Raw genomic sequence first — 24,333 nt, 5'->3', positions numbered from 1 at the left:
AAAAACAAACCAATGGGAACTCCAAGTGAAAAAACAACAGCATGCTAATCAAATTTCAGTGCAAAGCAGTAACTTCAACAACAACAAAGCACTCACACAGGCGTCTTACAGTGAAAAGAAATTTCTGGAAAAATTCCAAGAAGCAAAATAAATAAATCTTTATTATTCCAAAAAGGGCTAGATCTAATTAATGAGCGTTAAAAACTAGAGAATGAACAAAAACCTTGTTGGTTTTAAATCAGTTTCCAAAAAAAATTTTTTTTTTACCTTCTAGTAATCTGATTTTCTGTCTGTAATTTTGTGACCTCTGACGTGTCTCCACTCTGTATCCCCAACTGGAATGTTCTCAATGCTTCCATTGAACCGGCCCTGGCTCAAACAGGGACTCCTTGTCACTCCCCTTAACGTTCACATGAAATCATCTGGGAGGAGGGCTTCCCTCCGGACACCACTTCCTGCCTGCTTCAAGGAATTCTGAGTCCAAACATAAAGACCCACTTAATCAGCCAACAATGTTCCGTAATTACCGCCCTGCTGGTCACTTCTCAACCCTCGCCAAGAACCCCCTTGAACCCGGCTTGTAATGTGGCGCAGGGTCCGGCCTGCCGGTTCTTGAAAGTAGCTCTCATCACCAAGCATGTGAGGACACGAACACCCTGAATTATTTCTAACAAGATGTTTGCTTTTCCTATCTGTCAGCAGCCAGATGGCACAGCGGGCTTGTTGAGCTTTTTGTTCCAGTGGTTTCCATCAAACAGCAGCAGCAGCAAGGCTCATATGAAAAGCCAAAACAGAGCAGAAGTCATCATACCTGCATGTACGACCAGGAGTCGGGCAAACTTACACCTTACAGTTTGGTATTAGACATTTAACTCACTTATAGACGACAGTCAAGAATTCAAATGTTGTGTAGTCTTGGTTAAAGTTTCTCAGCTAGTATATTATCAATTTAAAATATAGTTGCTAATGTCTGAAAAATATGAAATTATGTGGCAAAGTTGAATAATAACAAAAACAATAAACACGCTTATAACATGCTGGCTGGACTTTTCCTCACTTTTCTAGTCCTTTTAATTTAACAAACAGTGTAACATTTTCATTACATCAAAGTAATTGAAGAGTAAATCTTCCCTTCTAACTTCCTCCCTTATGATCTGTAGCTGCATTCCCAAAACTTTGTTGATATTCTATTAATGTCAGGGGAAACAACACAATTTCGCAATTGCAGTGTTTCCATTAAATAAGAAACGTGATTAAAATCATACATGACTTTGCTCACACCATAAGTCGCACCATGGTCCTTTAGCTACTTCCTGTCGTTGTCTTTGTGGTTTGCACCAATGGCAACGCCCGGTTGTTGATCATGTAACTCGTGTTATGCTCCATTGCAGTTTTACAAAATTAACCAATTACAGAAAAAAAAAACCCTAGAACTTTTTAGTGAACTTTTCATTTTTAATTTGCGAATTTATTTCCAAAACGTCAAATTGTGCAATCGTATGGTCAATGAAAACGCAGCCACCGACTTCCTCCTTTAAGGATTTCTTTTGGCGGCAGAAAACCAAACTCACCGACTTCAGTGGCGCAGGTGACGAGCCAGCGCACCATCTCTCTCCGCCGCCAGTTCAGCGTGGACAGAGTCAACCTCATCACCTGCGGGACACAAGAGGTTCAGCAGAGGGTCGGCGCGGCGACGGGTCGCATGTGCGTTTCTCTGCGTGCGCGCCGCTTACCTGGAGGCCCAGCTCCAAGGAGACCTTGAGCAGCGTGAGGTCCGGCAGGCTGTCCATCAGCGTGGCGATCTTGAAGGCGTCCTGAGCCAGCTTGAAGATGTGAGAGGAAGAGTGGATGTTCTTCTGGATGGACTCTAACACTGTGTGGAGCTTGCAGGCGTCACCTGAATAACACGGCAAAGCGAACAGGAACATGGTGGGTGTGTTACATCCAAGTTGCCAAACCTTCTTTCTGAACCAGCATCCTTTTTCTGTCTTTTGTTCCGCACTTTCACAACCTGTCGCTGCATTTTTCTCAGCATCTTCACACCCATGCTCTGACACAGACGTCTGGTTTTCCTGTCACTGTGGTGCGGAGAGTTGAGTCGCAGCTGAACGGCGACTCAACTCTCGCCGTTTAGTCTTTGCACCCAAAACTTTCCGCTGACTAATAACGTAGAGGTCGTTGTTGAGGAGCAGCTAAAAGCAACGCAGTAATCTCACCGTTTAAGTCACAAAGTTCACAGAATGAGGAAGAGGAGGGGGCTCATTCTGGAGGAGAGTCATACAAGGTGGACATCATGTTAAGTGTGTTTTATCGTGACTTTGTGTGACGAAGCAGTAAAGTGGAAACATAAAGATACGTGATTTCAGCTGCAGGTCTCTTGGCGCTCGTCTCTGACACCTGTGCAGATCCATAAACTGAAGTGTTCTATTTTTCTTCTTTACAAATCAGCCCAAGTTCAGTCAGATTGGATGGAGAGCGTCTGCGAACATCAACTATCAAAAACTCTCAGTTGGATTTAAGTCTGCCCTTTTACTGGGCTGTTCAAATACAAACCTTTATAAACCTAAGAGACATTTTTTTGTCTTTGATTCAGATAAAGCTAATTAGTTAGAGCTGGAAAAAAAGACATTTCTAAATTAAAGAGCAATTTTGGGATGGACCTCAGTGGACCGAACAGAGTTCTGCGAGATGTTCAAGGCCAACCCGGTTTTGAAATTCTCCTCAGCTTTATCTCTTAGCCCTTGTGTAATGCTTTAGAGTTAGTGGAACTAATGTTTATGATTAGCACTTTAGCGCACTAGCTTCCACTAAGTACTGTGTTGGTGTAGCACTTTAGTGAAACCAATGTTTATTACTAGTGCTTTAGCACATTATCTTCTGCCAAATACAATGTTGCTGCATAATTTTACTGCTAGCAGAAATAATGTTTATGATTAGCGCTTCAGCTTCCGTCAAGTACCGCGTTAGTGTAGCGCTTTAGCGTTAGCACAACTACTGTTTGTTATTATCGCTTTAGCATTCACCAAATACCATATTGGTGTAGTGCTTTAGTGTTTAGCTCTATGCTTAGCACAGCTAGCTTTTTAGTTAGCGGTGGCCACCTCTGGTCTAAACCGTAGAGAAATGGAGGTTTGGGTGTTTTGGTGTCTGTGCGTACCTTTAGCAGCTGTGAGCATGGTGGAGGCCAGCTCACACTGCTGGCTCTCTATGTGGCTCAGGGTGAACCAGCGAGGGTAGCGATTGGGCACCACCGACACTATGTGCTGAGGCCGAGACAAGTCAGTAGAAGGGGGTGTGGACTCGAGGACCGGCAACCTGAGAGAAAGGGAAAACTTTTGCTTTAGTTCTTCCTTAGATCAAAACACATAATTCCTACACAGGCGGCGACATTTTAATTACGGTAAAGAAGCTATCAAAGTGTAAAGTTCCCTTCAGAAGATCAATCGACAGCTTTCCTTTGTGCACCTGCACACCTGAGCTCAGGTCTGAGCTTCAGGCTGCGAGCTCTGAAAAGCAGATGGGTTTAAAAAGAACAATTAAATTTTTCTGCAGCCCAAATCACAGCTGAAGCTGCTGGAGTTCAATCGTTCGGCTTTTTTTTTTTTTTTTCATTACAGAGAAACAAAGCATCAGTGCAGTTTAATATAGGCCAGAGAAGCGGTCAGGGAGAACACCAACGGCATTTATTTATTATTCACACGCTTTTGTAAAAGTGCCTCTCTGCAGTGTTCAATTATTCAGTGAATATTCCAGCAAAAGGAGGTTTTGTCATTAAACAAAGTCTCAGCCAGCTTCTAAATCAGCCGCAGCGTCGGAGCAGAGGAGACCTGGGGCGACGGGGGGACCGACTCACAGCAGGACGCCGATTTCACGTCACAGCTGTACATGCACTCATCGTCAGTTTGGGCTGTTAGTGATGCAATTCAAGCAGGTTGGAGTCACAAAATAACAATTAATGACAATGACTCTTAAAAACCAGAGCTGGGGGGGAATGGTTGAATGCAGAGAGGATTTCCCCAAAACTGAAACATTAATATTTTGGTCAAATGTCCATCTGCATGTTGCACTTCAACCACATTTTAGGGACCAATTCCTTTTCTCCACTTCCGATACCAATGCAGATATCTGAGGTTCGATATCGGCCGATACCGATCCATTACAGAAAAACAGAATTGACTTAAAATCTTTCTCCTTTTTATTTTTAAAACACATACATAATAAATGCACTGAATTACAAATGCATTAATAACTCTGCACCAGTACAGCACACTTAAATACACCAATACCTTCACAATCTTGATCAAACATGTAAAAACATCTTTAATTTGTTCACTCAGGTCAATCAGGAGTAGAACAAAAATAATTGGTCAAACATGTAAGAATAAACTGCAATAAACCTTTCAAATGGGTCAGAAAGTGCAATTTGCAAAGTGAAAGTGCAAATATAATGTTAAATAAACAATAAAGCTCGACATAGCTCAGAGCTTGTAGTATAGAATTAGACTGAATAGATCTGTCCTTGTGGCTCATCGTCACTGAAACCCCATCTAGTAATGTTTTCAATATCGACAGATCACTAACACATTCTCCTGCTCCTCCAGACATAAACTGGGATGTCTGACTTAAATTTGTGATAGAAATAGGAAATGATCATCACCCTATGTTCTACCATGTTTTATAACTACGCATTTACCCAACACTCACATCTGGTTTTTGTCCTTTTGTCATTTTTTTGAGTGCCAACAATTTTTTTTGTTGCAGGAAAACAATAAAATCCTTGACATTCGTCTTGACGTTATCATCAAGGTCCTCAAATAATTCTGACGTCAGATAATCCCTGAATGACCATTCGTCATTACTCCTACAAGGGATGAACTTTTGACTGTCAGCTGGAACAAAGAGTGGCAGAGCTGTCAGCAGGGGGCAGTACAGGCAACATCACTCATGGCTTTTAGAAAGTTCCACTTTAGGAAGTCCGAATTTCGGATTATGGAGTTCAAGTGGAGACTCAGACTTGGAAAGTTAACGATGGGTTAGAATTAAGTGGGGATGAAGATAATAATCTGAGTGGTTTCTACCATTTTATGTCCCTGAATTTGTTCTGTAAATGTAGGAAAATGTATAAATCACTTCACTGTTATAGTAGAATGTGATTATTATTGTTATCCCAAACAAAATGGTGATGAATAACCCAATAATATTTATTTATTCCAATGAGCTCTTCGACAACGGCACAAACTGAGTTACCGTGTTTTCCAGACTATAAGTCACATCAGTCAGCTGTTTGCTGTTTTGCTACAATGATACAATTAAACCTCTAAAAAAATCTGAAACAGGCAACAAAATTTTTTGGCTGTCTGCTTCTGTAACTGGGTCTGCAAATGACAATAACAGATATATAAATAATTACCGCTGACTGCTTGTCTAAGCCTCATTTTATGTCTCTAAGAGTCAGAAAGAAAAGAAGCAACACATATGTTCTCTGTTCAGACTGTTAGCTGCTAGCCGGCGTACAGCTCACCTCATGGCCCTCAGTGCAATGTTGTACGCCAGCTCGGCGTCGTGAGGTAGCAGGGAGGTGAAGAGATACTTGGCAAACGTGTGCATGGGGACGCTCTCTCTGTAGAGGACTTCCCCCAGACCGCTGTAAGGACCAGCTGGAAGAGAGGAGACAAACAAAGGGGGGAACGGTCACAGCCCGGAGCAGACAGGAGCCGCCGACGGGACGCTTAGCGTGCCGACGATGTCGGCAAGAGATTTCGCTGCGGATCAGGTGACGATGTCTCGGACGAACATCAGAGCATGTCCTGACTCTGAGACGTGATATTTGACATCTGTTCATGCAGATAGGTACACATTTGTGCTCAAAGATGTGAAAATACAGTCAATAAACAGGCCAAGAGCAGCAGCATGTTAGTTTCCTATTTCTATGAACATTACAGACTGTCTCTTTAAGAACATGTTTTCCTAAAGAACAGGAAGCTGTAGTTTTCAGAAAATGTTAAATATTGAAATTGGAAGAGTTAAATAGTTCACTGCAAAAACACAAAATCTTAACAAGTCTAAAAAGAGCACAAGTTCCACTGGCAGATTATTTTACTTATAGATAGTACTTTAAAAAAATCAATATTAAGGAATTATTGACTTATAAGAATATCCTATATGTTGCTGAAAAGTGACTTGTAAATTATTTTGGTTTTATTTCAAGTTCAATAAGATATTTGCACTAGAATACAAACAAGAAAAACTACTTGGTAAGATTTTGTGTTTTTGCAGTGTTGGTTGCTACAATTAGCTGCTGCTAATTTATGATTTCTTTAGTGATTTATTTTATGTCACTCTTACTGTCCTGCCTGGTCTTTTTTGCTGACACAGCAGAAAATATTCAATTACAGTTGGTGTTACTCAGACAGGAGAAACTCTCCATCCTCTGCAAACTGTCCATCAACATCAAATTTGATGCCAAAGTTGAATTTTAAAAATTTCACACCACAAAAACACAAAATCTTACCAAGTATTTTGGTTTAGTTATTTGCATTTTAATTTCCCTTTAGGATCAAAAAAGTATTTTTGAATTGAAGTTTGTCCTGATGCATAAAACCATAAAACTATCGTTGTTTGTGGGCTTCATTACAAGCAGTATCAAGTATAAAGTTCATAATGAGGTAAAGTCCATTATGTCGTGAATCTTCACCTTCTTTTGGGCTGTGGAACAACAAGAAGAAAGGTCAAGCCTGGGGTCAACACACAATACTTGTTAGTGGGTTTTGTGTGAGAGAAAAAAAAACAGAACATAACAGGACGCTTCCTTTACCAGCCATTGTCTAAAAGTAAGCCAAATGCATTCTGTCTTCACCCTTCCCTCGGTAATGTACGAGCAGCCACTTCCTGTGGGCGTCTCCTTCGAGATCACAATCAACCGGGGATAACCGAGCCTCATGTGAGGGGCCGACCGCCTCTATCATTAGTGGGACTGAGAGCAAAGGAGGCTTGAACCGTGACGAGCCACGAGCTTTTTTTAGCCATTGCTGCACACACACACACACCCAGATATGTACACGACGTCAGCAGCCGGTCCTGGCAGAGCAAATGATACAGACGTGTAAATTAGCATCGCAAACACCAGAGAGTGTAAATAAAGGAACGAAGGGAGCACTGAGTTCATGCTAAGGTACACAGACAGAACACAGTGTTTAGACACAAACAGATTAGCAGAATACAGAGCAAACAACATGTTAAAGAAGGTTGGTAGCATGCTAATGTGTGTGTGCAGTACAGTAGGACCGAGGTTAGCTTAGCGTAACAGAAACGTGACAGCGTTTTATACGTACTTTTTGTGACTTTAAGGGTGATCAAGGTGCGTATGGAACCTTGATCACCTTTGCGCAACTATATCAGTAGCTGCGTAAAGGTGAGCCGCGTAATTGTGGAGCTCTTTGGCTGCTTCACTCACCCTCCAGCAGAAGCGTGGCCTGCTTCCGGAGGATCTTCACCAGCGCCTCGTCCAGGTTCACTTCCTGGAGCTTGGCCAATAGCTGCTCTTCGTTGCGACACACCTTCTCCTGGGCGTAGAGGCCGTCCGGCATCGCCCTCTGCTGGCCCAGACCCATCAGCGCCGTCTCCACAGCCAGCGCCGCAAACGTCTCGCCTTCCTCCAGAAGAGGTAGTGGCGGCGGCGTGTAAACGGGGTTCTCCGGCCTCCTGCAGGGGCCCAGGGAGCCTAGTGGGGGGTGGGGAGGAGAAGGGACGATGACTCAGCGAAAAATAAACGTCCCCTCTGGGGTGTGAACTGAGCCACATATTGATAAATATATTGATTCCTTTTCTCCCTGCGCTGTGCGCCTCCTCCTGGGAGCAGTGATCATGCGTTTTAGAGCTTTAATGATGTCTAGGCAGACCTCACCGTTAGTCCCAGGAGAACCCACGCTCCCTGAAGAAAACACACTCTCTCACACACACTTACACCGATAAAAACAACGGCTTTAATTGAAAACCTTCACAGCTACGTTGGCACAGAGACCGAAACTCTTCGTTGTGTTGCAGGTTTTCTTTAAAAAATAAAAAATAAAAATTGGGGAATTAATCTCAGAAATATTCCAAATAAAAAACTCTGACATTTCTGAGTTTCAAAAGTCAATTTTTCTCTAGAAAATGGTCTGATTAATCTCAAAATTTCTGAGTTCTTTTTTTTTTTTGTGGAAATTTACCGCAATTTTTTTCTCCCACTCAACTTCCCATGGCAATTGTTTTATGAAGCCCCCTGAACAGCCAGCTTTCATTATCAATAACATATTGTGGGCCTCACGATGGCCAGTCAGCACATGATTATGTCGTTCATTAAATAAAGTTGAACTTTTATTGGGTTTTTTTAGGCCGACCTTAACGGGAATCTAATATTTGGCTGTAAGCCATAATTATCAGAATCCACAAAAATAAATGAAAATGTCCTGTTCTGAAATACAAGGGTAGGAGCTTTAATGTAAGGAAGTGAAATGAGCGATTAAATAAACTCCTTCAACAGCTCTTAATTTGTAAATGAGATCCTGGATCTTGATGAGACAACCTGTAGAAATAAAAGTTAAATAGATCAAATAAACTAACAATCTTCAGCGAAAATGCTAAAGTACAATCTCTAAGGTTGAAGACCTCGGATGATCAATCTGACAGTCTGTCCAAACGACCTGAATTCAAGTGTTGAAAGCCTGTAGAGTCTTGATTGACTTGGAAAATATAAAAGCCCTCTCTGAAATGGAGAATAAGTTTGAGATTTTTCTTCTAAAACAACATCTTAAAGCTCAGATCCACCGAGTGGAAACAAACTCTAAACTGCCTAATAATTCAAGGTGGTCTTGAGCGCAGGGGGCGCTTTGTGAATTAATCGTACTTTATACCAGAGACGCGAGCGGAGGGCTGCTGTGACGTCCTGTCTGGCTGTGGCATGTTGAAACTCGTCTGCCTGCATAATTAATGCGTTTTAATTGGAGTGTTTTTCCTGCCGCATCTCTTATTCATGAGCCGGTATCGGAGGACGACTGCAGGCCAATCAGCACGTCTGTGTCATCTCTGCTGATTACGACCCGAGGCCCTGCAGGTCTGATGGGAACGATGCAACCGCTGCAGCGTGATGGTGCGTTTGAGGACGGCTCCATCTGCGGTAAAGGAAAACATCTGGGTGCGTCTAACGGCTCGAGTCCGACAAATGGAAACGTTGTTACCACAGGAGGCGGTGGAGGTGGAGGCCACGATTTCTGGTGTCGTTTCTAAAGAGGTTAACTTTTTTGTGATCTTGTATTTGGTTTTAAGTACCAACAGTGGTGGGCAACGTCGAGTGAAAAGTTAGCTGAACGAACCCTAAAGCACAAATCATAAACATTCCTCTATGCTAAACCGCTACACCAACATGGGGATTAGCTGAAGCTAGTGCTAACCTGCTATCTTCAATTCAAATTATATTTGCCTCTGACAAACTACAGCACTCATGCACCATTTTACTTTAACATAATTTACATTTTCTATAATACCCTTAGACGTTGTGTTTGTATTTATATTTTTTCATCTGGAGTCCGTGTTTTATTTTGTTCCCATTTTTTGCTTGATATAAAGCTATTGGTAAAAAAAAAAAAAGGGAGAATGTGAGGAGAGAAAATGAAAACAGCTGCGTAAACAGTTTTCACTCACTTCAAAATAAGAGCGTGAATATAAACGTCTAATTACTTGACTACTTGGAGCGTTTTGGGGAAATTGTAGATGGTGATTTTAGAGAAGAGTAATGAATTCAACGCACAACTTTTTATGAATTGTGCAATTTGTGAGCTGCAGATTGTCTGGAAAAAAAACAAACACAAAGTGTCATCCTCCCACTTCCTGTCATCTTCTTTGCATCCATCTATTTCAATACTGCTGGAAAAAAAAAAAAAACACCTCACCCTGGCGCAAAAAAACGTTTTATAGAAGAACGCGAGTGATTTCTTTTTTCACAATTGCCGTGTTTCCTCTGAGCAAATTTGTTTTCAGAATTTCAATCTGTGCTATTCTGTGCTTAATTGAACCGCAGTTGCTGTTAATCTGTGAGCGTCTACCTGGGAAGTCGGCGGTAGCTCCGTCGTCGCTCCCCTGTCCCGTCTCCAGGAGGGTGGCGAACAGAGTGCCGATGGGGTCCAGAGGGTGGCCCACCCAGCCCTCCAGGTTGGTGACGGATGTTACGCCCCTGTGGAGCAGCTCTGAGGGAACGAGAACACGGACAGCTGAGTTACTACCAGGTACCAGATCAGAATTAGGTATAAACTTTGTGTTCTGAACAAATAGGCAACTTTTACATTGTGTCGATTTGTCACCTAAGATACAAAACCTCCCTTCGCTAAACTCCACATTAGCAAAGGAAGACTGACTGACCTTTTCTGTGGCCGCGGAAAAGTTCCAGCTGCTTCTGCTGCTGCCGCCGCAGCGTGTTGACGATGGCGATGGCCAGCCGCAGCGCCTCTCTGGGGTAACCGTGTGACCGCAGGGCGTCCACTCGGGCGCATGCCGTGGGAACGTGTTCTGATAAAAAAAAAAAAAAAAAACAGCAAGAGGAGATGTTTTTATTTTGACAAAGAAAAAGTATTAAAAAAAAACACTAGTAATTTTGTCTAGTATCTAATGCAAATATCTTAATATGCTAAGCTTACTTACAAGTAACTTTTTAGGAAGATATAGGATATTGTTTTAGGTAAATGATTCCTTAATTTTGATGAAAAGTTCTAGTTCCACTGGCAGATTATTTCACTTATAACAAGACATTTCTCCCATGTTGTCAGTGAAATAATCTGCCAGTGAAACTTGTGTTTTTTCAACAACATTAAGGAATTATTGCCATAAAACAAGCTCCTTTATCTACAGATGATTTTGTCCCGTTTGGAACTAGACTGAGCAGACTTGGTAAGATTTTGATCTCACCGTGCCACAGGGGCCACCCTCTGGAGTCGAAGAGGGAGCCGTTGAGGTTGTCGTGGTAACAGTAGTTGTTGTAGTGGTCCTCGGTGATGATGTGCTGCAGGTGGGGGTCCTGCCAGTGCAGGTCGCAGGCCTCGATGGCGCGCGTGAAGACGGTTCGGTGAGGGCGCGTCAGAGCGTCTGCGGAACGGAGAGTTGGAACGCTTCGTCAAACCCGAAGGACTTTTGTCACAACTCGACCGTGTGGCGACAGGAAGTTATCACGTTGTTCATATCACAAGTAAAACAGGAAGTGTCAAGACAAGAACCGGCGCAAATAATGGTGCTAATTTGCTAAAACAAGGATAAAAGAAGGGCCAGAAGAAGCTAAACAGATATCGGGAATCGGTTATGTTTTGAAATGACTGGTTCAAGAACAAAACACTAATTAAAATCCAGCAGGTTCAATAATGTTGCTTAGTGTATAAAATATAGAATGATAAATAATTAGAAATATTAAATATTCATCTCACTGAAACAATCCAAACTAATCATTTTCAGGTAAATGACCTTCCTGCTCAAATTAAGTGCTTAAACAAAATATGCAAAGACAATTAGAAAAAAATTAATTCTCGCTAAGTCTTCTTGCATTTAACAAACAGAAATAATTTTGGTGATTCCATCTGACCCAAGACAAGAAAAATGTCATCTGATTTAACTTCAGACAATGAGGAAAAAAATCTGTCTTTTTATTAGGCGTATGAAAACTTTTTCTAAACGTTACGTTGCACTTCATTTTCAAAGGTGTGCTGTTTGAATTTCAAGCACTTTCCAAACCTTGAAAACAGCTGAATTAAATATATTTTCAAGTATTTTATGCAGCTGTACGAACCATGTTGCAAAGTAAGCAATAAAATTATGTATGATTTGTGCTGATATCGTATTGGGTTGATATCGGTATCGTATCGGAAGTAAAAAGGGATACACTATTAGGAACACAACAGTAAGATGTCAGAATGACACAGAGCTGCAGAGACTGTCTGGATAGAAACACCAGCAGCAATAGAAATCCCTCTTTCCTTCTTACAAACATTATTTTTCTACCTGGGAAAAAGGGAATTTCTCTGATGCAGTGAAAGCGAGTGAAATAAGAAAAAGCTGCAGGACCTCCACTGTGTTATTAGGCTCATTCTATTAGCCACGCTGAAAGGGTAATAAGGCTCGCAGGCTCTGAGACTGAAGCATGGAGACTTGATTAAAAGAGAGGTGGAGGAAAGGGGAGGGCTCAACGGCGTTACTACGGCAGCAGAATGACGGGAGCGAACTGGAGGGAAGGAGGGAGAGAGAGAGGGTGGAGATAAAACAGAGGAAGGGCCGCGCTCCTCTCACCTGGATTGCCAGGAGGCCCCTGGGGCAGAGCGTTGGTCAGATTGATCAGCTCGCTGCCATGGTTACCGTCCTCCAAGGGACACACGTCCACGCCGTTCCACCTGCGGAGCTGCCGGAGCCACGAAGACTTCTGCTCGGGCTTACAGTGCGGGTTCAGGACGATGCACATCCACAGGGCGCCTGCACACACACACACACACACGCACACACACACACACACACACACACACACACACACACACGACCCCAGATCACACACTCTGCTCCGAGATACAAACTGCTGAAGGAGAGTCAGCAAAAATACAACAACGGATCAGTGGAAACCCGAATGAAAAGCAAATATTGTGACGTATGGAAGCAAAAGGAATTGTTATTACTGTGTCGATGTCAGAGTGACGTTGATTCTTAAGTAAAGTTCATATAATGCAGATCTGAGATGGAAAAAAGACGGCGTATTAGGGCTAATGTAGTTAAAAAATATATTAGAGCATTTTTAAAAAATATTAAATTTCTGCCAAAAATCTATAAATTTTCTAGAAAAAAAAATCGTGGAAATTTATGAGTTTGAAAAGTAAAAAGTTTGTGAGAAAAAATTTCGAAATTTTGTCATTTGACATTTCTGGAAAAGCTTATTTGAACATTTTTGAAAACAAAGATGTTATGATACGAGAATAAAGTTGTAAAGACTTCAGAATAAAATTGTATGACAATCAAGTTATAATATACAGCCAGAATATAGTTGTAATACCAGGAGAATGAAGCAGTAATTTTATGAAAGCTACTACCAGAAAAACAAATAAAAATTAAATTAAGCAATACTTTATTATTCTCGTAATGTCGTACAACTATTTTTGTCTCATTACAACTTTATTATTGAATCATTGAGGTTTTACTGTTGTACAACTTCTTTCCTCATAATATTATGACCTTATTCTCGTAATTAAAATAAAACTTTTTCCTAGCCCGGCCCCAGTACTCCGTCGTATCTCTGCTGCAAGTTTGTGTGAGTTTCAGATAAAACCTTTTGCTAAAGAAAAATGCTTTTGTGGGAGTAAAATGGTTCATATGAAGCCAAATCAGCTGCTGTTCAAAGTTAAAGTGCGTCCGGCTTAAAACCCCATCAGATAAGGAAAGCATGAGTCTGATCCGCCTCGTCCCATTAATGCATCATCGTGTTGCTGCAGAGGATCGCTGCGCTGAGGCCTGGAGGCGTACAGGAATACCTCACACCACTTTATGTCTACATACCGCACACAGCATCTTGTTACAAATGGATGCTAAGACAGAAAGTTTTTCAATTACGCAGTAAAACAAATTAACAAGCTTCATCAAACGCACCAAAATGCGTATTGATTAGTCTTATCGAATCGATTGATGACGCCGAGCAGCGGTAATGTTTTACAGCAGCTGCCATCCGGCGTCAGTGTCCGGGCGCGGCCACATTTCATCGCCGTACCTAGCTCGTCCCACAGCTGCCTGTACTTGTCAGTCATGGTGGTCCCCTGCTGCCTCCACAGCGCCAGTCGGGGGTCGCCCATGAACTGCTCTGTGATCAGCGTCAACATGCGAGCGCCGTTGGAGTCCCTCATCCTCAGCATCTCTCTCACCTGGAGGGCACAGGGGAGTTCAGGTCACATGGAGACATGTAGTATTCTTTTTTTTTTTTTTCCTTTTGGCGAAAAATCTAATTTTATTTTTTTTTAAATGATTTGGAAACAGGACATAAGAGTGTAAATAAAAGAAGAATCTGTATGGCTTTAGTTAATGAAGGTGAAATCACCAAAATGAAGGAAAAATAGAAACAGGATGAAGATAAGGAGTGACTGGGTCAGAAAGTTTGTCAAATAAATCACACATGATAACAATCTTACTTAAAATAGAATACAACAGCCATCATTCATAAAACATTCACCACTAATTGCATATGAGAATGATATTTGGTTGCATTGATTCTCCATCAGACTACTGGAAAAAAATTAGCTTAAGTAAAAACTTGTAAAAAGACCTAAAATATGTACCAACAAGTAGAAATACTGGCACAAAGTACAGGGGAAAAATGCTTTAGAAAGCTAAAAAAGAGTTTAGAAAACAAAACTTTAATCACTGATTAAATTTGACAGAAACAGAATATTGTCTTTTGCGTCACAACACACATCACAAGTTATAGAAGAAGCACAGACATCGACACGCATCCTTGTGGTATCCCACATCTCTGTAGCTCCATTATTACCCAAAGAAAGGCACAAAGAGGAGAGCCCTAATGTGGCTCTATGGTCGGTACCTTGCTGAACAGCAGGTTGAGCTGCTTTCCCGAGCCGTGGTACCCGCCCTGGGAGAGAAAGAGCTTGACCTGTTCCTGGACCTGTTCCTCATCCAAATGCCAACAGTTCTCGTCGTCCACGCTCGCCCCCGCCGTCGGATCTGGAGCTCCTACCATGAGTGAAGAGAAGAAAAAAGCAAACAGACAGTGGTTAAGCTCTCTCAAGTTGTTGATTATTATTATTATTTATTTTTTTTTTAACTTTTGGTAGAGAAAGAAACAATTTCTATTTGCCTTGGAAGTCCCAACTCTGACCTGAGAATGACATTATCACCAACTGAACAGGTTGTAAGGAAAACAGCGAGCTGCCAATGGTTGTTTACAGTGAGGAGGCTAATTATTTCTACTTGTATGCATTTTACACATTCAAACACCAGAAGAACATGTTTACAGGTGGATTTATACGGTATGTCTCTGTGTGGCAGAATGACATTTGAAACATGTGAAGAAAATGCTAATTTCAGCCACCTTCAGCTATGCTAGCTAATACAAATATTGAAACCAAGTAAGACTTTAGAAAACAAAAGTTTAATCATTTATTAAATTTGACATAGCTGTGTATGTAGTTAGCTAGCAAAGTATCTATCTATCTATCTATCTATCTATCTATCTATCTATCTATCTATCTATCTATCTATCTATCTATCTATCTATCTATCACATGTCTTCAGAATCCCATCAGGTTCCAGGGATCTTAAGCAGGTGGAGTATCTCTTGCTTTCTCCTCACTTGACCTGGCTGGACATGTGTTGAATTTTGAGATCTGGACAAGTGAAAAACCTAAGACCGGAATCTGCCCTTCAGCTGGATTTTTTTTTTGTTTGTTTGTTTGTTTGTTTGTTTTGTTTTGTTTTTAGGGAAATTTGAAATTCTTACTTAACAGTACAGATTATATACAGAAATTTGTATTTAAACTGCTTTTTTTAATGTGCTCCAATCAAACAGAATGCATTAATGTGTGCTCGGTCAGCTTAAACACTGATCAATAGCATTAACCCCACGACTAAAGCCAGCCCAGAAGAGCAACTTTTGGAACACTTAACAAGCGTCTCTTGGGAAAACTGAATGCTGTAAAAAGGTTCGACCACAGAGAGAGTGAAAGTAGCTAGGCAGAAATATGAAGTGAGAAACTGAAGCCTGAAGTGCCCAGAACAATCAGGAAGCTGCAAGCTTATAAACAGACTCATGTTTTCAGTCTATAAAAATTGATTCAAGCGGCTAAATAGTTATTACTGTGACGAGAAGCGTGTGAACGAGTTGCGTTATGATTTTACTTTATAGCTTATCCTAAAAACTGAGACAAAAACTCAGACATAATTGAATTGTTTAGGTTCAGGCCATTATTCCAACTTCTGTGGTAAGCAGATAAGAAGCTGTTCTGCTTATTCTGTAAAGAAAACCAAAAGCAGGTTTTCTTACGACGTCACCCATCAGCTGTGCCTTGACTGGTACGAAACAGTACAAACATGAAAACAAATACCTGCGTCAGCTTGACTGCGTGTTTGTACGCATGTTAAAAGTTCAGCCTCTTGTTGGCCCCGAGGCCCCAAACGGCCCCTCCACTCACCATGCACCTGGTTGATCTCGGAGTTCTGCGACAGTATTTCGTCGGCCAGCTTCTGCGCCGTCGGCAGCACGTCCGTGTGATGCACCGTGATCAGGTACTGGACGAACTTCTGCAGCTGGTCCCTGTTCATTTGGAACAACGTCTCTGAGATGGGCAGGCGCAGCTTGACCTGCTCGGGCTTCCGTACCCGGTAGAGTGAGAGCGCCACCACGTGGGCACAGTAGAAGATGTCCTTGTTGCCGCAGCTGCATGTCACCGACGTGATCTTGCAGCGGTCGAAGCTGACGCTGACGTTGCACAGCAGCTCCGGCTCGGAGGATGTGGCCGGTTCCCGGACCGTCCCGCTGAGGTGGAAACCTGCACAGAAACATGTTCGCCATCAATCAGAGGTAATGAAATAAAGTTTTATGACTTTCAGCTATTTCAAAACCCGTTGTGGAGTTAACTGGAACTTAATAATGAAGATAAGCATCATCAGGCGCTGCAGGTTTTGTGGAGATGTAGCAAGAGATTTTAGTTTTCAGTGTAACATCAACACTGTTCAGTGTGGACACCTCGACTGAGTGAAGAATAGGACTTGGAGCCAGACTTTTTCAGTATTTCTAAGGTTTTTACAAATAAAGTCAAAGGTAGCACAAAAGGTAAGAAAAGAAAGCTCCAGTTTCTCAGGAGCCATTTTGGGCGGTAATTCAGTTTGTAGTTTACCCAATTTTCCGAGCTCAAAGGAACACAGGAAGTGCTAAACGTAGACCAGAGCAGCTGCATTTCCATTGACCATCAAATTGCACAAATTGGGATTACGAAAATAATTTTGCGTAATGGAAACACGGTGATTTACAAAAAACCTCATTTGTAATCAAATGTTTTTGTGCTTAGAAAAAGGTCATATCGAAACTGGTGTATTTCGCAAAACGGCAAGGAAATTCTTTATTTGTAACACATGAGTCACGTAATCGACAACTGGATGTTGCTACTGGAGAAAAAGATAAAGAAAGCAACAAAATGTCAAGAGGATGATGACATGGGATGTTATGCTATTGTGAAATTGTATGTATTTTATTTTATTTTTTACATTAGCAGAATATCAACATAGTTTTGAACACATTTGTAATGAAAACGCAGCTGGCATCAGCTGGAAATATTCCAATCACTTAGCACCCAAAGGTGAGTTAACTCTTCATCGGCACAGACAAAGGGTCTGCATAGCATGAGATGGGTAACGTTTTCAGGTTGTTGTTACATAATTTTAGTGCTTATGTTAATATATGTATAAGACACCTCAGAGACATGGAGCTTATAAAGAAATACATTTGTGGAACTGCCTCAAATATCTGTTGCAGCCTGACGTAGCCCGGGACCAAACTGTGTAAACTGCATAGGAATAGTGGAGCAATATTTACTTCCTCCTTAACAGAAATATCATAAAAAATGTATTTACCGAGAAATTTGAAGAGCCAATCAGATTCAGACTGAACATTGCTAATATGATATTTCGTTCATTATTCACTGATCATCCCCTCACTTCACCGTTAACCTGTCTGTCTGAGAGCGTGCCACAGAAACACACACACTCTCATTTACTTTTCATTTCCCTTTCACAACACCTCTAATGCTTGCCTTCCCCTAATTGCCTCCTTCCTCTGTCAGCACCGACAGGATCATTTCACCAGCAGCACAAAGTCCTGCTATTAAACTGTCAATCTTTGGCCCTCTCAACACAGAACCTATAGAAGTGTTTGTGAAGAACATTCACATGGAGGCGAGATTAAACCGACTTCTCAAATCCTGTATATTTGGGTTTCAGTCGGGAATGTACCGTAAACCTGACCAGGGCATCGGTTTTCACTTCAAACGAGCTGCAAGCGAAAATGAGATTGAAATATTAAACTTGGAAAGACATGGCAGATGGACAGGCGTTGGCAAAGAACACCATGACAACAACCACTTCTATAAGCAAACCCTGGAATAGACAACCTGACAGGGTTCGTGGGTTAACAGATGGTCTCAGAGGCACGGTGGTACACACCGTAGGAGTTCATCGTCCACAACCAGCCTGTCCCCATCTCAGGTTCGCAGCACGGCGAAGACCAACAAGTTCGTTCTGCCCAACGAGAAGCGTAGCACGCAACAGTCGCTTGAGTCGCAGGAGCGGGATGTGCTTCTCGCTCCCCGCTGTCGTCCACGCAGCGCGGCCAAACGAGAGGCTGATGAGCTTCGAAGCCAAGACTGTGACAGCTGACAGGCGGCTTTATTAGGTGGCTGTCTGAGCCAAAGAAAATGGAAAGCTGCGTCAAAGACTCGACCTTCTGTCAAGTCGGTCTACGGGGGAGGTTTAAATAACACGACTGCTGTTCTCACAGGCGAGAACCTCTGCTGTGTCTTGAGAATGTGAAACTCAGACAGGCTGGTCTTACAGCAGTACTTTAGTGTGATCTACTGAGAATATCACACTTCTCTGAGTCTTTACTGATTGATACCTCAGACATTTTGATTGTTGTTACATTTCTGGGAGTAAGGTACTTCAAACTCAGGATCTCTAAATACAGGAAGTTTTGTGGTTATAAATAGCAAAATGGAAGAAGTTTAAAGCGGTATGTATCCCTTAGCAAGGCTTCTCACAACAAAAAGTCAACAGGTCTAAGTGCAGTATTGGACAGATCAGCTAAATACCACTGCTAACCCGTGGTGTTTAGCTATTCACAAATCTGGAAATCTGGAACAATCAAGAAAAATGCAAAAATGCTGAAACACTGACTTCCAAGGCTAAAACCCCACCTGTTTATCATTCCCATTGATTAGTAGTAACTAGAAGATTGATAATTATATTTGATGTGTATTTGCTTGATGATTTTGACAAACTGTAATGTTTATTGCTTGTTTCATAGTTGCTAACTCTGTGATGTTTTTATGATGTAAGAGGACTTTGAACGGCTGAATTTTGCTCCACAAATAAACTTGACTTCTATTTTTGATATCATATCTTCCTAATGAGTAAACTGGGTGATTGTTGCAGAGTCCTGTACTGGGTTTTATTACTATTTATACTAAAACAAACACACTGTTCGCATATATGAGCTCCAGAACCTGAACTGGAACATCAGGTCTAATTTCCACTTTGCTCACATCTTCTCCAGTGTGTGTGTGACACCCGGCACATAGCTGACACATATCCATCCCAGTGTTGTGGAAGAATCGCTGTAAGCAGAGTGGGTGTTTTGTCTGCAGACGCGACGCACACCAAAGCCAAACCAAACGGGAGCGGAAGGAGTCGATATCTGAGAGCGAAACCCCGTGTAGAAATGAAGAAAACACCGTTTCACTTCTTACAGCTGCTTTTCCTGCCAAGCACACACACACACACACACACACACACGCGCGCGCGCGCACCGGACCACACTCTACACAACCGCCGGGTCCACATCCTGTAACGCGGAGACAAACACAGCAGCGTCAGCGGCGTGGCCCCGCCCCGGTCATGCCTGGCCTACAGCTGAACCTCTGACGTAACAGAAAGAGAGACAGCGACTCGGCAGGAGGAAGGAGCGCCGCTGTGCCGCTGGAAAGAAAAAAAAATTGCTATGCCCTCAGCTGAGTGTGAGAAAGCACATGTAGGAGCGTCAGAACTGGCTCCGAGCCAAACCCCTGAGCTCAGCATTTTGTAATGCACTTTCTTTTCTCTCTGTCTACGCTTCACAGCTTGCATAATTCAGCTGTGCGCTCCGCGTAGCAACCGTAGTTAACCCCTTACACCCCGCTGCAGCCCGACACCACACAGGCCCGACTCGGTATGGCATTTGCATGTCGTGATAACGCTTTCAATTGGCGATACCACGTATACTACTTACTGCTTTATGTTCAAAACCTGCTCTTAAAACTATTTTTGTTTTCTTAAAATAAAATAAATAAATAAATAAATAAAAAATCAGGCTAAATATCACACGTTGAAAAGTCGCTAAATGTCTCGGAAACGTTAAAACATGAGTTCATCACTTCTTTTATAATATATTTTATAATATATGAAGATCCTTTACGAGCCTCAAGTCTTCTTAAAAATGTCTCCACAGAATCTCTACTCGGTTCGGTATTCGCAAATTCTTCTATTTGCGGATCTTTTCAGATGGATAACTAAGGGTGTTTTCACACCTAATGGTCGGTACATTGGGGACCAAAGTTGCAACATTTGTTACAGTTTCAGCTGATGCGGTTCGTTTTCACATTGCGTTGTGTCAAACCATTGAAAAACCTGTTCCCCTCCTCGCCTGTGGTGGCGCTGCATCAAGAATCCCTGAAGAACACAACACAACTTTCTTCTTCACGAAATTTAACAAAAATGGAGTGGATATTTTAGCAGTTGCAGGATTTTTGTTTTGTCTGTACCAAAAGACCAGAAGTCATTTTTCCTGATTAGCACAAGACTTCTGCGTTTGTTTTGGTTGCGTTTACCCAGAATGCCCTGCACTATGGTTTGCTTTCCTGCATGGTCTCCGGTCTGCTTGGTATTCAGATATGCATCTGAACGGTACTAGACTGGGGCCTAGGATTGAAGAAATACTAGAGTTTGCCTTTTTGTTCTGCATCAGAGTTTGATTGCGCGTTCATTCCTTCCCAAACAAACCAGACTATCTAGAACAGGGGAGCCCAAAGTTGGTCCTCGTGGGCTGGCATCCTGCGTGTTTTAGTTCTCTCCCTGGTTTAATGCACCTGGATCAAATCATAGCTCATTAGAGGCCTAAGAAGAACATTGACATGCTGAAAAGGTCGTTTCTACTATCAGGGAGAGAACTAAAACATGCAGGATGCCGGACCTCAAGGACTGACTTTGGGCGCCCGTGATCTAGACCAAAGAAGTAGAGTTCTTCTGTCTAGATAGATTCAGTGGACTGCTAGTTTTAGGTCTTTCTAGATATGTTTCTTGAGAAGGAACCCTCAAGACGCTTCTGAAGCCACCTCTTTGTTTTCTTGGCTGTGTTGGAGGATGGATGGTTGCCTCACTTTGAGCTCTGGAGAGGGTTTTACAAACTGACTCTCAGGCTAAAATGTTCTGTTTTGTTTTCAGAAAATGTTGTTTATTGAAAAAGCTTAGATAACCCCACACTAATACAAGCAACTAGTTTCCCCAATCTACCCCTCCCTTCTCGTTCTTCACCCCACTCCCACCATTTCCATTTTCCCAATGGGGGCTAAGGATATCTAATTATGTCTGAGTGGGAACTGGAAAAAAAGACAAAGAGAAGGCACTGTTAGCTTCGTGCAACTCGCTGCAGGCCTTCTTGTCCGTTTCTTGTGTGTTTCCATAAGCACCGCAAAAGACTTGGCGTAGCTATCGCTAGTATTTTGGGAATTTTATACGGGGATGTTTACAAGAAACTTCAGAAATGACAAATAGAAAAATTGTTTTTGGGGGAGGAATTAAAAAAAAAAAGGTATGTTCAAATTACAGTGAGGTTTTAAACTACTATTTTCCTGTTTCTTATTTAAACACACCATGCAACAGAAACAGAGTAACACTGCTTGTTTAACATCTCAATTACAGTTATGCCAGAGGTCTCAGAAGCTGGCCGGGCTGGCAGCAGAGACGGCTTCTCCGCCAAGCAGTACTTTGTGTGTTCGCGTGTGTGTGTGTGTGTGTGTGTGTGTGTTATTGTTTTGGTGACAATGGGGGAGCTAATCTCTTGCCCGTGGAGACACTGAGGTGTCTCTGGGGCTGGCAGAAGGAGCAGTAAACAACCAATCAATAGTGATGCCTGACTAATCACAATCTGACCGAGGCGTCTGGTTTCAGGTGAATTTAGACACAGACAAAGGTGAAAGTGTATGAGATAATGGCCGATAGGGCGGGCTCCGACATATTTCTGACCATTGATGAAATCGTTCCACAGCTGGCAGCTGAAAATACAGATAACTGTGATAATATGAGCTGTGTCTTAGAAAGAAATACAGTTGATTATACATGTTTTCTTATAATATAGGAAAAATTCAGCACAAAAAACTGAGACATAAGAATAATGCTAATTGTTTTGGCTTTGTTTGACCAGGAAAAAGTTAGAAGAGATTTTCACACGTTGATATTCATGAATAAAAATAGTGTTTTGATATTTATGCAAAAATCTAAAAAGAAAATATTGTCACTTTACTAAAATAATGGCCCATGTCATTTTTTTGCCCAAATTATTTTGGGACGGTGACAAAATAAAAATTACCTATAGCTTTTTGTTAAAACTGAAAAGCAGAAAATGATTATAGCTGCGTCTAGAATAATAAAACTTCTGATTTGTTTACTTATTTATTTAATACAAAAAACTTGAATAAAATCAGTAGATTCCTTTCCTTAATCCAAGTTTATTACAAGTCTAGCTGTTTATAATGAGCTGGTTTATGGTTGGGTTCTCTTCTTGGGTTGCTAGCCTGCACTAGGCTGCTTTACAGCGGTGCCACTTGTAGCTTGCCGAGTGGCACCGCTGTTATTATTATGGTGACTAAAAACACCAGCAGCAACAGGTTGGGAAGGGGTAGCTCTGCATTACTTTATGATTAATACAAATGGAGAACGCTTCAGTCACTCTGCGATTTCTTTGACATCTCAGTGAAACAAATTTAAATCGAAGGATGGGTGAGATTTTGGCCTTTTGGAATATTTACATTTTTTAAATCTTGTCATAATTTTTCTTTTACTGATAAACCTGTCAGTTATTACATACAACAATATAAAAAACAGGAATTGTAGGTTTTTAACGCAGCAATGTTAAAAATGTTGCCACGTATGTCTTTGTTTGTTTAGAAAAATAAAGAAAGAAACTCAAGCTAACTGATTTAGCTAACTTCTGCTAACGTTAGCAAACAGCAAGTTAGCGATGGACTGTAAACCAGCAGCTACTTCTGGAAATGAAAGGCGGGTTTTTTTTTTTGTGCTTTCTTGTTTCACTCTTCTATAAAATATCTAAATGTCTCTAATGTATACTCACTGAGTGATAAATACGTCTGCGTGTAGATTGAGGTGAGGGATTACCAAACAAACAGCCAGCTGTGCTCAGGAGCCCCAGTTAAATCAGGTGATGGGGTCAGGCCGGGGGTTATGAAAGAGCTGATGGATGCATGTTGTCGCAAGTTCAAAGGAGGTCACTGAGGATTTGAGTGACCCGGGTCAATCTGTGTCCTTCTTAAGCAGTCACCTACAGCTCTGTCCTCAGAGAATGGACATATGCTAATCAACGCTTAGCTCAAAGTCTGCCCGGCACCGCTTGAAATGTTGATATAGCCTTTCACCGACTCAAATGATTTTGGGGGACGGTTATCACTTCCATTTCCTCCGATCCAGTACAGTAGCGTCCCTCTGCTTTTGCAACAGAAACGCTCCAGTATTAGACTCTAGCAGGATTCCTCTAAAACCAGACACATTCCTGAGCTCTGTCAAAAAAAAAGGAAATCACCCGTATCACACAGTCATATGAAAAAAATTACAATATGCATTCTGATTAGGCTCGTTAGGCAGATTAAATGTACCTTTTAAAAATAACCTTTAAGCAGGCATTAAGAATACTTTCCATTCAGTCCATGTTTCTGTTTTTAAAGGGGTTTTATTGGGCAGATGTAATATTCTAATCTTCAATGTCATGTTTTAATTTTCTGTAAAACACTTCATAAATAAAACTGGCCAAACAACAAGGCGACTAATGTTGCTTTACAGCAGCAAACCGAAAGACCCTGACTGAGATTAGCTGTGACTCAAGTCTGACGAGGCATGTGCGGCTATGAGGAAATATTTCTGGCAGCGTTTCTGAGGAGAAAAGAGCCAAGAATGACCATGAATGGATCAGAATGACAAACAACTATGAAAGCCCTCAGAGAGGCAGGATTTGATACCGCTTCCATGTAATTTAACATGAGGACTGGAATAACCGAATCCACTTCAGTGGCTTTGCTTCTCCTCCAAAGGGGCTGAGTGAATCCACTGGAAGGATTACATGTCCTCTGATGGTATTTAAATGTTTTATTTACAACATGGCCAAGTGTGTACTGGTGTATTGGACACTTTACTGATGAAATCCTGTTCTGATCTTCACTCATTTCTTAAAGGGGGAGCATTATGCATTTTCCTGGCACCTAGTGCCATTTTATTATGGCACTGGGTGCCATAATAAAATGGCAC

The 24,333-nt window shown here is 41.7% G+C and overlaps 1 protein-coding gene across 1 annotated transcript in view; it reads right to left on the bottom strand.

The window, feature by feature from the left end:
* LOC103151015 (zinc finger SWIM domain-containing protein 6-like) overlaps positions 1–24,333 on the bottom strand; it is a 52,082-nt gene that overhangs the window by 5,322 nt on the left and 22,427 nt on the right. The window contains exons 2-13 of the mRNA XM_007570825.2: positions 16,188–16,544; positions 14,582–14,730; positions 13,757–13,907; positions 12,301–12,480; positions 10,936–11,112; positions 10,393–10,539; positions 10,080–10,220; positions 7,454–7,720; positions 5,522–5,657; positions 3,158–3,315; positions 1,734–1,897; positions 1,572–1,653 (exon numbers count right to left, since the gene is read on the bottom strand). Coding sequence (XP_007570887.1) covers positions 1,572–1,653; positions 1,734–1,897; positions 3,158–3,315; positions 5,522–5,657; positions 7,454–7,720; positions 10,080–10,220; positions 10,393–10,539; positions 10,936–11,112; positions 12,301–12,480; positions 13,757–13,907; positions 14,582–14,730; positions 16,188–16,544 — 2,109 coding nt within the window. The remainder of the gene's footprint in view (positions 1–1,571; positions 1,654–1,733; positions 1,898–3,157; positions 3,316–5,521; positions 5,658–7,453; positions 7,721–10,079; positions 10,221–10,392; positions 10,540–10,935; positions 11,113–12,300; positions 12,481–13,756; positions 13,908–14,581; positions 14,731–16,187; positions 16,545–24,333) is intronic.

This window comes from Poecilia formosa, unplaced genomic scaffold (assembly GCF_000485575.1).
Source record: "Poecilia formosa unplaced genomic scaffold, Poecilia_formosa-5.1.2 Scaffold269, whole genome shotgun sequence".
NCBI classification, from domain to species: domain Eukaryota; kingdom Metazoa; phylum Chordata; class Actinopteri; order Cyprinodontiformes; family Poeciliidae; genus Poecilia; species Poecilia formosa.
This window is presented reverse-complemented; position numbering and strand designations above follow the sequence as displayed.